Here is an 11439-nt window from a genome sequence, read left to right as displayed (position 1 = left end):
AGGACGCAGCCAGCATGATGGGGAGGGTGTAAAATGAGATGGTGGGACCCCACCTTTCCTTCCTCCCATCTCCCTCCTCCTCTTGCAGGTGGTGATGTACCCCAGCTCACCCCGTGTCTGAGTACGAAGCCAAAGCAGCGAAGCAAAACAGCGACTGAAGCTCACGCTACTCAGTAGTAACCGTGGCTGTTATTTTTGTCAGCTGCTCTCCCTCTCTGTACAGCTGCCCATCAGCCCCCAGAAGTTCAATGGCCATAATGAGAACAGCGTGGGGGAGAGGTGGGCTGCTGCTGCATTAGCTGGTGTGACCCTGCTCTCCGGAGAAAGGACCATCATTTGCAGCAGCTCTGTGACTGCTCTCTATCAGTGGGCATAATTATGGCTGTCAGGCCGCAGGAATTTTTGGGCATCAGCTTTTGATCGAGCAGCCCTGCTGGTGGCTGTGCTGGGGCAAGGTGCGGGAACTACTTATTGAAGTTAACCTGGTATGTGATGGTAAAAGCCTTGTTGCAGCCGGCTAGTTTTGCTAGTGCTGTGACACCCCACGACCACAGCGCTGCCACTCTCAGAGAAGTCATGGCTGAACAACCGGAGAAGCGGGAGCCGTGGCCAGGTGAGAGGGAAGGCACAGCTGACACCTGCAACCAGTGCCAGGGGCAGAGGCAGCATGTGGAAAGGGCGAAGTGGCCACTGGGCTCCTGCACTGCCCTGGAGCTGAGCCAGAGCCTCTGGCTGGAAGGGAGGTGTTGGGGAGCTACAGCTTGAGTCGTAACCCAGAAGGCAGGGCAAGAGCTGCACGAGGCACAAGCAAAAGCTCTGAGGACTAGCTGCTCATTTTGCATGAACGCTGCTGTCCTGGACAGCTAGGCTGGGCTATAGGAGGCGAGGAGGTGCAAGAGGGAGAAGTAAAACACAAAGAGCCTCTTCTGAATTCCTAGTGAGTGGCATTGGCTGAAATTTCTGTAATATTTAAGAGCACCTTCACATTAAGAGCAAAAGTAGTCAGCTAAAGCATGTGTTTTGCCCCCTCAGAGCAAAAAACTCTCAGGTTTTCCATTTTGCTTCTTTGAAGAGCAAAAAGGGCATAAAATAGTAACACAAAAAGGGAAAAAACCCACAACAGAATTACAAAAGCATGCCTGTGAACCTGAAGTAGTTCCCCATTCTCTTGCTGGTTTTTTTTTTTGAGCCTGGGCAGCGCGAGGCTGCGATGGGCAACGCCTGAGCCCATCGGCACCTTCTGCAGCTCTCTGAATTTATCTGCGCATGGCCACGGCGCCCGCTGGAAGACACCCGCATATGTGGACCGTGCCAAGGAAGGTGCAAGCATCACACTCGCTCCCAGCCAAGCCCAGGGGGACCCAGAAAGGGGTGGGTGGGTGGGGATGGGCGGGGAAAACCCAAAAGGCAGAGGAAAGCAAACGAGGCTCTGGGGAAATTAAGGCAAAGTGGAAGTCCTGGCAAAGTGAGGTAGTAATTTCCTTTCTGAATGAGTAACTGTTTAGAATTTAACCAGGCGAACACGATTAAACCAAATGAATATAAATTCTAGGTGCGGTAGTAAGTAATGAAGTGAAGAAAATGAACAGCACCTAATTAACAAGAAAATAGGATCTGCCATAACATGTTGGAATCTAATGAAAAATGAAGGCTCAACTTCCCCTTTCAACATTTTTTTCCCAGATGGAAAACACCCCTGTTTCACACCCGGCATCTTCACAAACATCCCGGGGATCGCAGTTGCTGGGAAGAACAGTACTTGATCAAGTGATGAGAGCAGGGAACTGTTTTGTGTAATACCTGGGGATGTAAAGTAGCTGGGGGCCAACCGGCCAGCGCTCTGCCCAGACACAAACCCCGAAGCGCCCACTTCGTATTGAGATGTAACAGAGGGGCCCAAGCGGCCCCCCTGGCCTGCAGCAACGGCACCCAACGGCGGCCCGTAATGTAAAGCGCTGCTCTCCAGCTGCCTTCACCCCTCTCCTCCCCGCGCTGCTTTTGACACCAACCGATGTCGGTGTCCGTGCCTGGCGCTCGTGCCGAGGGGGGACCCCAGCCCCGCAAGGGGGGGGCCGGGGACACGGACACCCCAGCTCCTCGAGGGGTGCAGCTGAAACCACAGCTGGGGAGGGGGAAAAGCGCCTGCAGAGGGGCCACCCGCTTCCCACCATGACGCTGCAGGGACCGGGAGCCGTGCAGATCTTCCGCTCCGCAAACCACTAATTCAGGTGGGTTTTCAGTCCGTACCAGTTTTTAAGGGTGCCGTTTGACCAAGAGGAAGAGATTCCGCGACCCCCGCGGCGCTGCGAGCCATTGCAGCCGCACAGCTGGTGCCCGCGACAACTCCACCGCGATAAACAGGGTTTATTCTAAGTTACCGCCGAGCTGCGCGGCCCCGGAGGCAGCGGGGCGGTGGGAGCGCGGCGTCTCGCAGGCGCGGGGCCCTCCCGCCGCCCCGGCCGGTTTCTGAGCCCACAGGTTGCTGCCTCCTCGCTCGGCCCCGGCCCCGGCCCCCGAGCGCGACTCCCCCGGCCGCCGGCCCCGCGGCCCTCTCCCGCCCCGCGGCCCCGCCGCCAGGGGCAGGGCACGCCCGCTCACGCCCGCTGACGCAGCACGTCCCGCCGACGGCGCCTGCGCAGAGCCAAACGTTGGCGCCGCTGAGAGAGGGCTGCCCGGCCGCGGCGATGGGGGCGGCGGCGGCCGAGGCCGATCGGACCCTCTTCGTGGGGAACCTGGACCCCAAGGTCACCGAGGAGCTCATCTTCGAGCTGTTCCACCAGGTACCGGCAGGCAGCCGCTCCGCCCGTCCGCGCTTTATACCGGGGGGGCGGCGGGGCGGGCCCAGGCCGGGCTACGGCGGCCGCCGGAGGACAAACAAGCGCGGCGCTCGTAGGGGCCGCGGCCGGTGGGTGGCGACCGCCCCCCGGCTGTTGGGAGAGCGGCTGCGTTTTGCTTTTAACGCCTTTATTTCGTGATTCGCAGGCAGGCCCGGTAATTACGGTTAAAATCCCCAAGGACAGAGACGGCAGGCCCAAGCAGTTTGCGTTCGTGAATTTCAAACATGAGGAATCCGTCCCGTACGGATTGAGCCTGCTCAACGGGATCAAACTGTACGGAAGGCCCATCAAAATCCAGTTCCGATCAGGTACCCACAAAAAGAAACAGTAAATAACCTCGAGAGAAAGCAAATGGGCTGTCAGCTGCCCCCTCGCAGCGTCCGACGGATTTATATTTATTTGAGTAAATTGCATGTGTGCGTCTCACCAGACGACCCCACACCTCACAGCCGGTGATTTAGCGGAACGATGGTGGCGAGCAGGCGTGTGCTTCTGTCCCTGGGCTTTAGCAGAGCACCTTTCAGCCAAGCATAATCCCTGAGCTGAGTCTTTTGTTTCTTTTTTTTTTTTAAATTATTATTTTGGTTATATTCTTTTGATTATATATTACCCTTGAAAGCTGATCGAAATTATCACACAAACAGTAAAAGTTGCCTCTGATGTCAGTCAAATGAGGCAGATTGGCCAGAATATTGCCACCCAACTGCATCTTAATTAAGACACTTGCAACATCTCGCTTTGGAGACTGGATCGTGTGCCTGTGTGGGTCACTGCCAAAACTCAAGGGCTGATTTGGCATGTGAAAACTTTTAGTGTCTTACCAGTTTTCTTCAGACTCAAGTTGCTCTAACTTGTGTTTGTTGGCCTCATGAAATGTTTTGTTTCTCTTAAGGGAGCAGTCACGCATCTCAAGATGGCAATCCATTGTGTTCCCCTCACGGAGCCGCCAGCACCAGCCTGTCTAGCACGCTGCATCCGGCTTCAAACTGCAGCAGGTACGAGCCCCATCAGCACGCATGGGGGGTACGTGCGCATAGCTTGAAGTAGAAAGCAGCATTTGCATGGTTCGCTGTGTGCCTGGCTCTCTTTCTGAGTGCAGTTTGGTCTTTCTTCCCAGTTTCTGACCATGGTAGTGAGTTCCAGCTGATGTTTGGATGGTTGTTTTGCTTCTAATGGGAGAAACGCCACTAAGGTGCAGATGCCGCTGGAACTGTGTTTAAAGCTAAAATTCCTTATTTGTTTTTTTTGCCTGCAGATATGACAGGGGTCCTGACAGCATGGTAGCAGCGGGATTCACATCATCACAGCGGTCTCTGCCGCTTGCTGAGAACCTTCAGAGACAAGCGGTGGTATGCTGTTTGCTCACTAATGGCATCTGACCCTGCAGTTGTCTGCAGCTGACAGATAACATCTGGTGGAGTTGTCTCTAGTTTTGAGTATTTGTTTCCTGTAATGAGTGTGAGAGGTGGTGGGAATATCTTTTGGGAGCATTGAAATGATGATTCCAGGAGGTTTACAGTTCCTGCTACCAAGGCGGTTAGTCAGGGAGGGCCTTGAGCTTTAGGAGTTCAGCTCCCAAGATGAAACATCCTAAGATGAAGCCATTGGTAATAGCTGCCCTGTAAGTTAGTGTTTACTCTCATTTCCAAACAAAGAACTTTTGTTTTCCCCTGCCTTTGCAGCACAATTAACGTGTGGTTTGGGGGCTGCCTCAGGGGTTAGCATTTCCTCGGCCCCAGACTGGTTGGAGTGCTCTCCTGGAAGGCAAGCATACCAAACCCACCAACCCTTTTCCTCGTCTCTTCACAGATGAACAGCACCATGTGGCAGCAGCCCCCGTTCGGGGGGAAGTATGAGCAGCCTGGCTTTGCCCTGCCTGGCTACCAGCATGCTCCTCATGGCTTCCACCCCTTGCCAGCCTCCCAAATGCCACGGCGCCCAGAGATGCCTGTGTCACGCAAGGGCAGGCTGAGCGCCCACCCCTACCACCTGGACGGCAGGCACTTTGGTCGTGAGCAGCGCTTTGGGGACCGGGGCCCTGACTACTGCAGGGGCAAGAGGGAGGAGTACGGCTTTGAGGAGAGGGGGCACGATGCTGGTGCCGAGCATCACTTCAGGGCAGGCAGAGAGGAACCTGGCTATGACGACAGGCACGGTGATGGCTGGAACCATGACTACCGGAGGGAGAGCTACAGAGAGGCCAAGTGGCACCCGGCGCGGCATTAACGCCTGTGCGGCAGGCTTCAAAGAACTTGACAGCAGAGAATGCTCAATCTGTTTCTTACTGAGTACACATATAAAAAAATACCGACCAATCCATCAAAGTTACCTTTTAATGTTTGTAAAACTACTAATGGCGTAGCCCTCCAAAACTAGCATCTGAATTTTAGGCGTGTTAACTCTGTACCTCAGGGCTTTTTGTGGGGAAATGACCCGATGTGCTGCCGTTTCGGAGAAACCGTACTGCAGGGAAGCAGCTGTTGATGCTTTTGCAGTGGGGTGGAAGGGGGCCAGTCTGTACCAGCTGTGGGGGTAACCCCCTTTTAAATGGAGGTGGGACGGGTGCTTTCTGCCATCTTAAAATATTTCGCACGGCATTTTTGATACAGAAAATGTGAATGTTCCTTAGAGAATTAAAAGTCTCCCTGGAAGAAAGCTCATAGCCGTGGGTGAACCAGCCTCCCTTGGGCCTGGGGCGGTAACGCTGCCTGCGTGGCACCGAGGCCGGGCCAGCCGCGGGGTCTCCCCGTCGTGTCCCGCCCCGGCGGAGCCAGTTCCCGGTGCATGCCCCTCCAGGCTGGGTGTCCGCGTGCCGCCGCGCCTACATCTCCCAGCAGCCCCCGCGGCCGCCGCCCGCGCCCGCCTGGGGGCTGCCGCCGCGGGCCCTGCCGGGAGTTGTGGTGCGGCCGCGCTTTGCGGCCTGGCGGCGATGCTGGGCGGCAGCCGCGCTGGCCTGGGTCGGCTGCGGGGCTGCAGCGGGCGGCTGTGGCGGGGCCGGCGGCGGGCGGCGGCCATGGCCGGTGGCGGCATGGGCCAGCGGATGGTCTGGGTGGACCTGGAGGTGCGGGGAGGGAGGTGGGGAGGGGAGGGGAGGGGAGGGGGTCGCGGTCGGCCCGCGGCCGCGCTGACAGCCCGCTCCCCTCTGGCAGATGACGGGCCTGGACGTGGAGAAGGACCAGATCCTGGAGATGGCCTGCCTCATCACCGACTGCGACCTCAACGTCCTGGCCGAGGTGGGTGAGGGGGAGCCGCCGGGCCCTGCCGGCACCCGGCCCTGCCGGCACCCGGCCCTGCCGCCTGGGGGCCTGGGCCTGCTGGGCCGCCGGCACCTTCCTGCTTCCAGGGGCAGCTGGAACCGAGGAACTGCCGGGCACCGGCCCTCGCTGCCTCGGGGCTCGGGCCGCCTCGGCCGCCCACGGCAGGCGCTTCGGGCCGAGGCGGGAGCATGGGGGTGCGGCCTTCGCTTTACACCTCCGAGCGCCCGCTCTGTGTTCTCCAAGCGGCAGCTTCTGCCACCCTGGTCGCTGTGCGTGGCAGTGTTGTGTCTCAGGCCTGAAACCACTTGGTACTAAACTTTTTCTCCTTACTTTTGTCTTTTTCTTTTCCCGGCAGGGCCCTAACCTGATTATTAATCAGCCTGACGAGCTGCTGGATGGCATGTCCGAGTGGTGCAAGGAGCATCATGGGAAGGTAACCCTTCTACAGCAGATGATTTCTCTTTCTTTGCAATGATGAGAATGACGTATAATTCAGGATTATTAGTTGCAGTACAGTCACCTAAAAAGGGACAATTCCTGTGCTGAACAGTTTGCATTCAGAGGGGATGAAGAATGGGAGACAGCAAGTATCCTCCTTACTTTGTACCAAGGGGCTGATGTGTAGTGTTTTGGCCAAGGTCTCGCGAGTCATCCATGGCATAGTTGCTTATTGTATTTGTGTATCTTGAGTCTTCGTCCCATGTCTCAGCTGCGAAGTTGTCCTGAAGTGGCCTGTGCCCTGTAGCCTGGTTTTTTTACAAGTTTGGATAGCTCTGGAAGCTGCTGTCAGACTTGAGAGCTGGAAGCATCAGCAAAGGCCAACAGCTGCTGAGCGGTCCCCTGAGATGGCTGGAGTGACAGCTCACGGGAGAGTTGCAGGCAGGGTGAAACGAGTGTCGGTGGGCCCGGGAATGGCATCTGTCACTCAGATATGTGCAGCTGGTTCCCGTCTTCAGAGGTGGAGGCTTGGCATCGTGCCTCTTGGTGTGAGGTTAGGATGTCGGTTTGGCTCCCTGGTCTGCTTGTTGAGCCGTTGGCCCTGGCCTGTTTCTGCAGGAGCCCCGGCTGTGGGCTGGGTTGGATGGAGTCCTCTCACAGCTCCTCCCGGTGAAATCTGTTCTGCGTTGCCTAAAATAATTCACAGAGTAATTCTGAGGGAGAAGGGAAGATGTGGCTTGAAGCCCTAAGTAAGAAGAGGCACAAGATTGGTGTAGAATAGTCCAGAGCCAACAAAATGTAGTTTTCTTGCTGCCAATTTAAAGTGGCTGTTTTACTGTAAGCACTGTATTGTTGTTTCTGCCTGTCCCCTCAGCACTGTAAACCTGGTGTTTTTTTGCTGAGAGCTTAACTTTAGCAGCAAGAGATTATTTGCAGTTCTTTCAGCCACCAAAGAAAGCTTCCTCCTTGCCGGTAGCAAGAAAGTGAATGGATTTTCCAATCCGTGATTATGAATTGAAATTCAAGTTAGTTTTCAATTAAGGGCTGAAGTTTTAAGACATCTGTAACCCCTCCCCTCCTTCCTCCTTCGGCATCTCACTCTCCCTGGGAAGGATTAGCAAGAGTTTGGAAAATTAATATTAATTTACCGTGATGGGTGCTTTTCCCCTTCTCCAGTTGACTCAAATTCAGCTTCAGTTCACGAGTGAATTGGAGATGGTAGCATAATGTTATCGCTGCTTCTGAGGAGCTACTTATTTTTAATTGACTAAGAGAAGAGAAGCAATTAGAATGTAGATGAAAATGCAGCCACATAATGAATTTTTTAACCACCACTTGGATCTGTCAAGTAGATTTTTGCGGCACAGTCGTGGAAATATATAGCATAGCCAGATGGAAACAAGTCACTGAGAACACTTGGAGCAGATTTGACATTTAACTATTGAAAAAAAGAAGGAGGAAGGAACTTTTCTGATTTATAGGAGTCTTGATAAACACTTAAGCCAGGGTCCTGATTATTTCAGTTTATTTATACCTACTGCTGTGTGCTGGGGAGGCAAATGCCTCTCCTTAAACAAATAACACTTGAAGGGTTGACCTTTTGCTGCTGAGCATTTCTGGAAGTATCTTTTCTGGCACTGTGTGTTTCTGATTTCTGACGGATGGCTCTTTTTTGCAGTCTGGCCTTACTAAGGCTGTGAAGGAGAGTAAGATTTCACTGCAGCAAGCAGAGTATGAGTTCCTGTCCTTTGTGCGACAACAGACACCCCCGGGTCTCTGTCCTCTTGCAGGTAAAGTATGTTTATTCTTATTAATAACAGTATCATCCCTCGTGCGGATGCCAGCTGGATGCCAAAAGGCCAGCTGATGCACATGGTGGGGATGCCTTCATCTCTATGCTGACATCTGGCATGCAAATCAAAACCTGTTTAGTAAGGAGAGGTTCAGTGATGGCATCATCCATCCTGCAGATTCTCTAAAGCAAGTATTGCATGCCACTGCTGCAGGAAACTTTGGTTCTTTTTTGCATTACTGTTTCCATATACAGTTATAACTGGGGTGGGCAACTGAACTGCTGACTGCAGTCTGTGACTGCAAAGTTTGAGCGGCAGACCTGACAGTGTCTTCTTCGCTGTGTATCGAACCACATGCCAAATATGACTCTTCCAGATGTCCTGCAACTACATTCAGGACGTTCATGTACAGTCTGGGGACTGGTGCTGAGTGAAATGAATGGCAGTGCCTATTTTCACTTGGCAGAAAATCCAGTGATCACATAATACTGTGATACTTATCTGCGCAACAGAAATTGTAGTAGTCTGAAGAAATTACCGTAGTAACTGAAGAATTACTAGAGGGATTACGTATTTAAACTGTGATCCCACAATGAAAATCTGACAAACCTTTACAATCATATTTACTAGAAAATGGGATAAACAAGCTGTTTATGAACAGCTTTTCTTACCCTATGATCTTTCCCCAGCTCGCTTAGCCTGCTTCTCATTCAGATGTTGCTCGTGGTGGCTTTGTAATGTCTTTGAAGAAACGTCTTGTTTTGTGTCTTTGTAGGTAACTCTGTTCATGCAGATAAGAAATTTCTTGACAAATACATGCCTCAGTTCATGAGGCATCTTCATTACAGGATCATTGATGTGAGCACCGTCAAAGAACTTTGCAGGTAAATGTTCCCCAAATTAAGTAGTCATATGAAAGAGAATCTAGGGAAGCCTGTTAAGGGCATAATGCGTGCTTGTCTAAAACAAGGTTCAAGGCTGCTGGGAGAGGGCTGCCTGCAGCCACCTCGTTCTTTCATTGCTTCTGTTTTGAGGGGGTGCGCAGAGAGAGCTGTGAAGTACTCTGTGCGAGGTGTGCTCTGGAGTTTGCAGCACCCTGACTTATAGAGTACAGGCTTCTGTGGATGCCAGTGAAACTGGAATTCTTTCACTGACTGTAACAAACCCATAGCAGCCACCAGATGTGTTTTGGAATCCCAGTTTCCTCTTCTAAGTGGCACTTTTTTTGGCTTACAGACGCTGGTATCCAGAAGAATATGAGTTTGCACCAAAGAAGGCAGCTTCTCACAGGTAAGGTTTCTATGTTTGCTTGTAGCGGAGGTTGTCAGGCAGGAACTGTGCTCTTCACGAGCAGAATGTGGAATTTCCTTTGAATTCTAGACTGCTACTTCTAGCGCAGACAACAGCGGAGGCTCTGTGCTTGTGCTCCCCATCATATGTTTGTATTCTCCTCTCCAAAGCCTGGTTAGTATAGGGAAAGGGATTATCAAAACACAGAGAACTGGAACTTTCCTTGTCTGTTCTGATTCACTCTGTCTGCTGTTTGAGCCAAGATGCTTGTTTGGCAGCATAGGTACATCTGTCACTTTTGTAGATATCGCAGGGAGAAATTATGTGAAAACGGTAGCTTAACAGTGGGTTTTACCTGCCCTTGTTTTGTGCTGAGTTGTTCACAGACACTAAGATCAGCAGGTGGCAAATGAGGAGATGAGAGTTCTGCTCCTGCCCAGTTCCGAGGTTCGTAGTGTGTCAGGGAGCTGTTTCTCCTTTCTGTGGAAGGGCTTAATTTTGAGTTACGCTTCTGCCAGCATCTGAGGCATCCCTAAAAGTTGCAGTTACCTCAAGGTTTTGGAATAAAAGATTCTGTGCAATGTTAACATGTATTCCAAGAAAGCTACATTTTCTCGTTCTTCTGAAGGGAGGAGACAGTGGGTCATGCAGGATGCACAGGCTTTGGTAAGTCCGTGTATACTGTATGGAGAGCAAGGGCACTCATCTATAGCAGAGGTCTCGATCAAACTGACAGGTTGGTGTGCTACCCCACAGGAACGTGCAGACCTGTACAGACCTTGCTGTCTGAGCGGGCAAAACTGGCCAAAGCAGGTGCTGAAAGCAGGTCTCCGGAGCCCTCGTCTCTTCTCTTGGGCTGAATTGCTTTTAATAGTTGAAGCTGTAGAACCTGTTGGCTTTCAGGAGCTTCTGTGTCCCGTGGCAACATCAGCTAAAAAGCTGTACGTCACTCCCTGACCCATCGGTGCTGCTGGACTTTTACTGCTTTCCGCATACTTGAGACTAGTGAGGCTTGTTTTCATCTCTGACGGATGTGCAATCCGTGCATATCAGAGTTTGGCTTCCTACAGCCTGGAATTTTTCAGAAGCATTAGAATCTGGCTGTAACTGGAGATGGGCACAGACATTTTGAAATCCTCCTTAATTCTCTTTTCAGAGCGCTTGATGACATCAGGGAAAGCATCAAAGAACTTCAGTTCTACAGAGATAGCATCTTCAAGAGGAAAACGGATGAAAAGAAAAGGAAACTAATAGAGAATGGAGAAAGCGATAAAACCACCAGCTGATTTCTCATCGTACCATGCCATCCTGTAGCACATACTAGATGTGTCTCCTGGTTCTTTTCTGTTTGCCAGTCTCTCGAGAAGCTGCACCCTTCAGTTACCTTGTTTCTTAACAGTTGTTAGAATGCAGAAGCCTGAGTTACTGCTTCTTTTCTGTTTCAGCAAGGAATCAACACACTCGAGCCTCAGTGGCGTGCGTCTTTGTACACACTAGGTAAAACATGCTGTTTGATACTCCTCTTCATCTGGTTTTAGATGCAGTCTTTCACAACACAATAAAAATGGTTCTGTTGAAAGGTGGTGTTTTCATACCGCCTCTCTTTTGCGCTCGCCATAAGCTGCTAGGTGAACGTGGGTTGGAGAAAGAAAGCGCTCTGGGGAATGACTTACGGTATATCAGTACAGTACGTGCACCTGTTGCATTCGTGGGCATTTAACAAGCCCTTTTGTGCGACACCACCCTTCAGAAACAAGCTGACGTTGCCCATCAGTTGGTATGGCCCACTGAGCGCAAGACACTGGCGTCACGGCATGGCCACCT

At 52.2% G+C, this 11439-nt stretch overlaps 2 protein-coding genes across 2 annotated transcripts; both read left to right on the top strand.

Annotated features, from left to right (window-relative positions):
• Positions 1–2614: 2614 nt before the first annotated feature.
• On the top strand, positions 2615–5497 carry RBM7 (RNA binding motif protein 7). The gene is made up of 5 exons (XM_055728611.1): positions 2615–2780; positions 2983–3145; positions 3730–3832; positions 4093–4186; positions 4647–5497. The coding sequence occupies exons 1-5, from the start codon at positions 2685–2687 to the stop codon at positions 5061–5063; spliced, it is 873 nt and encodes a 290-aa protein (XP_055584586.1). The 5' UTR covers positions 2615–2684; the 3' UTR covers positions 5064–5497.
• Positions 5498–5721: 224 nt separating this feature from the next.
• Positions 5722–11194, top strand: REXO2 (RNA exonuclease 2). Its single transcript, XM_055728612.1, has 7 exons — positions 5722–5898; positions 5987–6070; positions 6450–6527; positions 8211–8322; positions 9101–9209; positions 9562–9615; positions 10772–11194. The coding sequence occupies exons 1-7, from the start codon at positions 5767–5769 to the stop codon at positions 10899–10901; spliced, it is 699 nt and encodes a 232-aa protein (XP_055584587.1). The 5' UTR covers positions 5722–5766; the 3' UTR covers positions 10902–11194.
• The last annotated feature ends 245 nt before the right edge of the window (positions 11195–11439 follow it).

The sequence above is a fragment of the Falco cherrug genome, chromosome 17 (genome assembly GCF_023634085.1).
Source record: "Falco cherrug isolate bFalChe1 chromosome 17, bFalChe1.pri, whole genome shotgun sequence".
Taxonomy (NCBI): domain Eukaryota; kingdom Metazoa; phylum Chordata; class Aves; order Falconiformes; family Falconidae; genus Falco; species Falco cherrug.
This window is presented reverse-complemented; position numbering and strand designations above follow the sequence as displayed.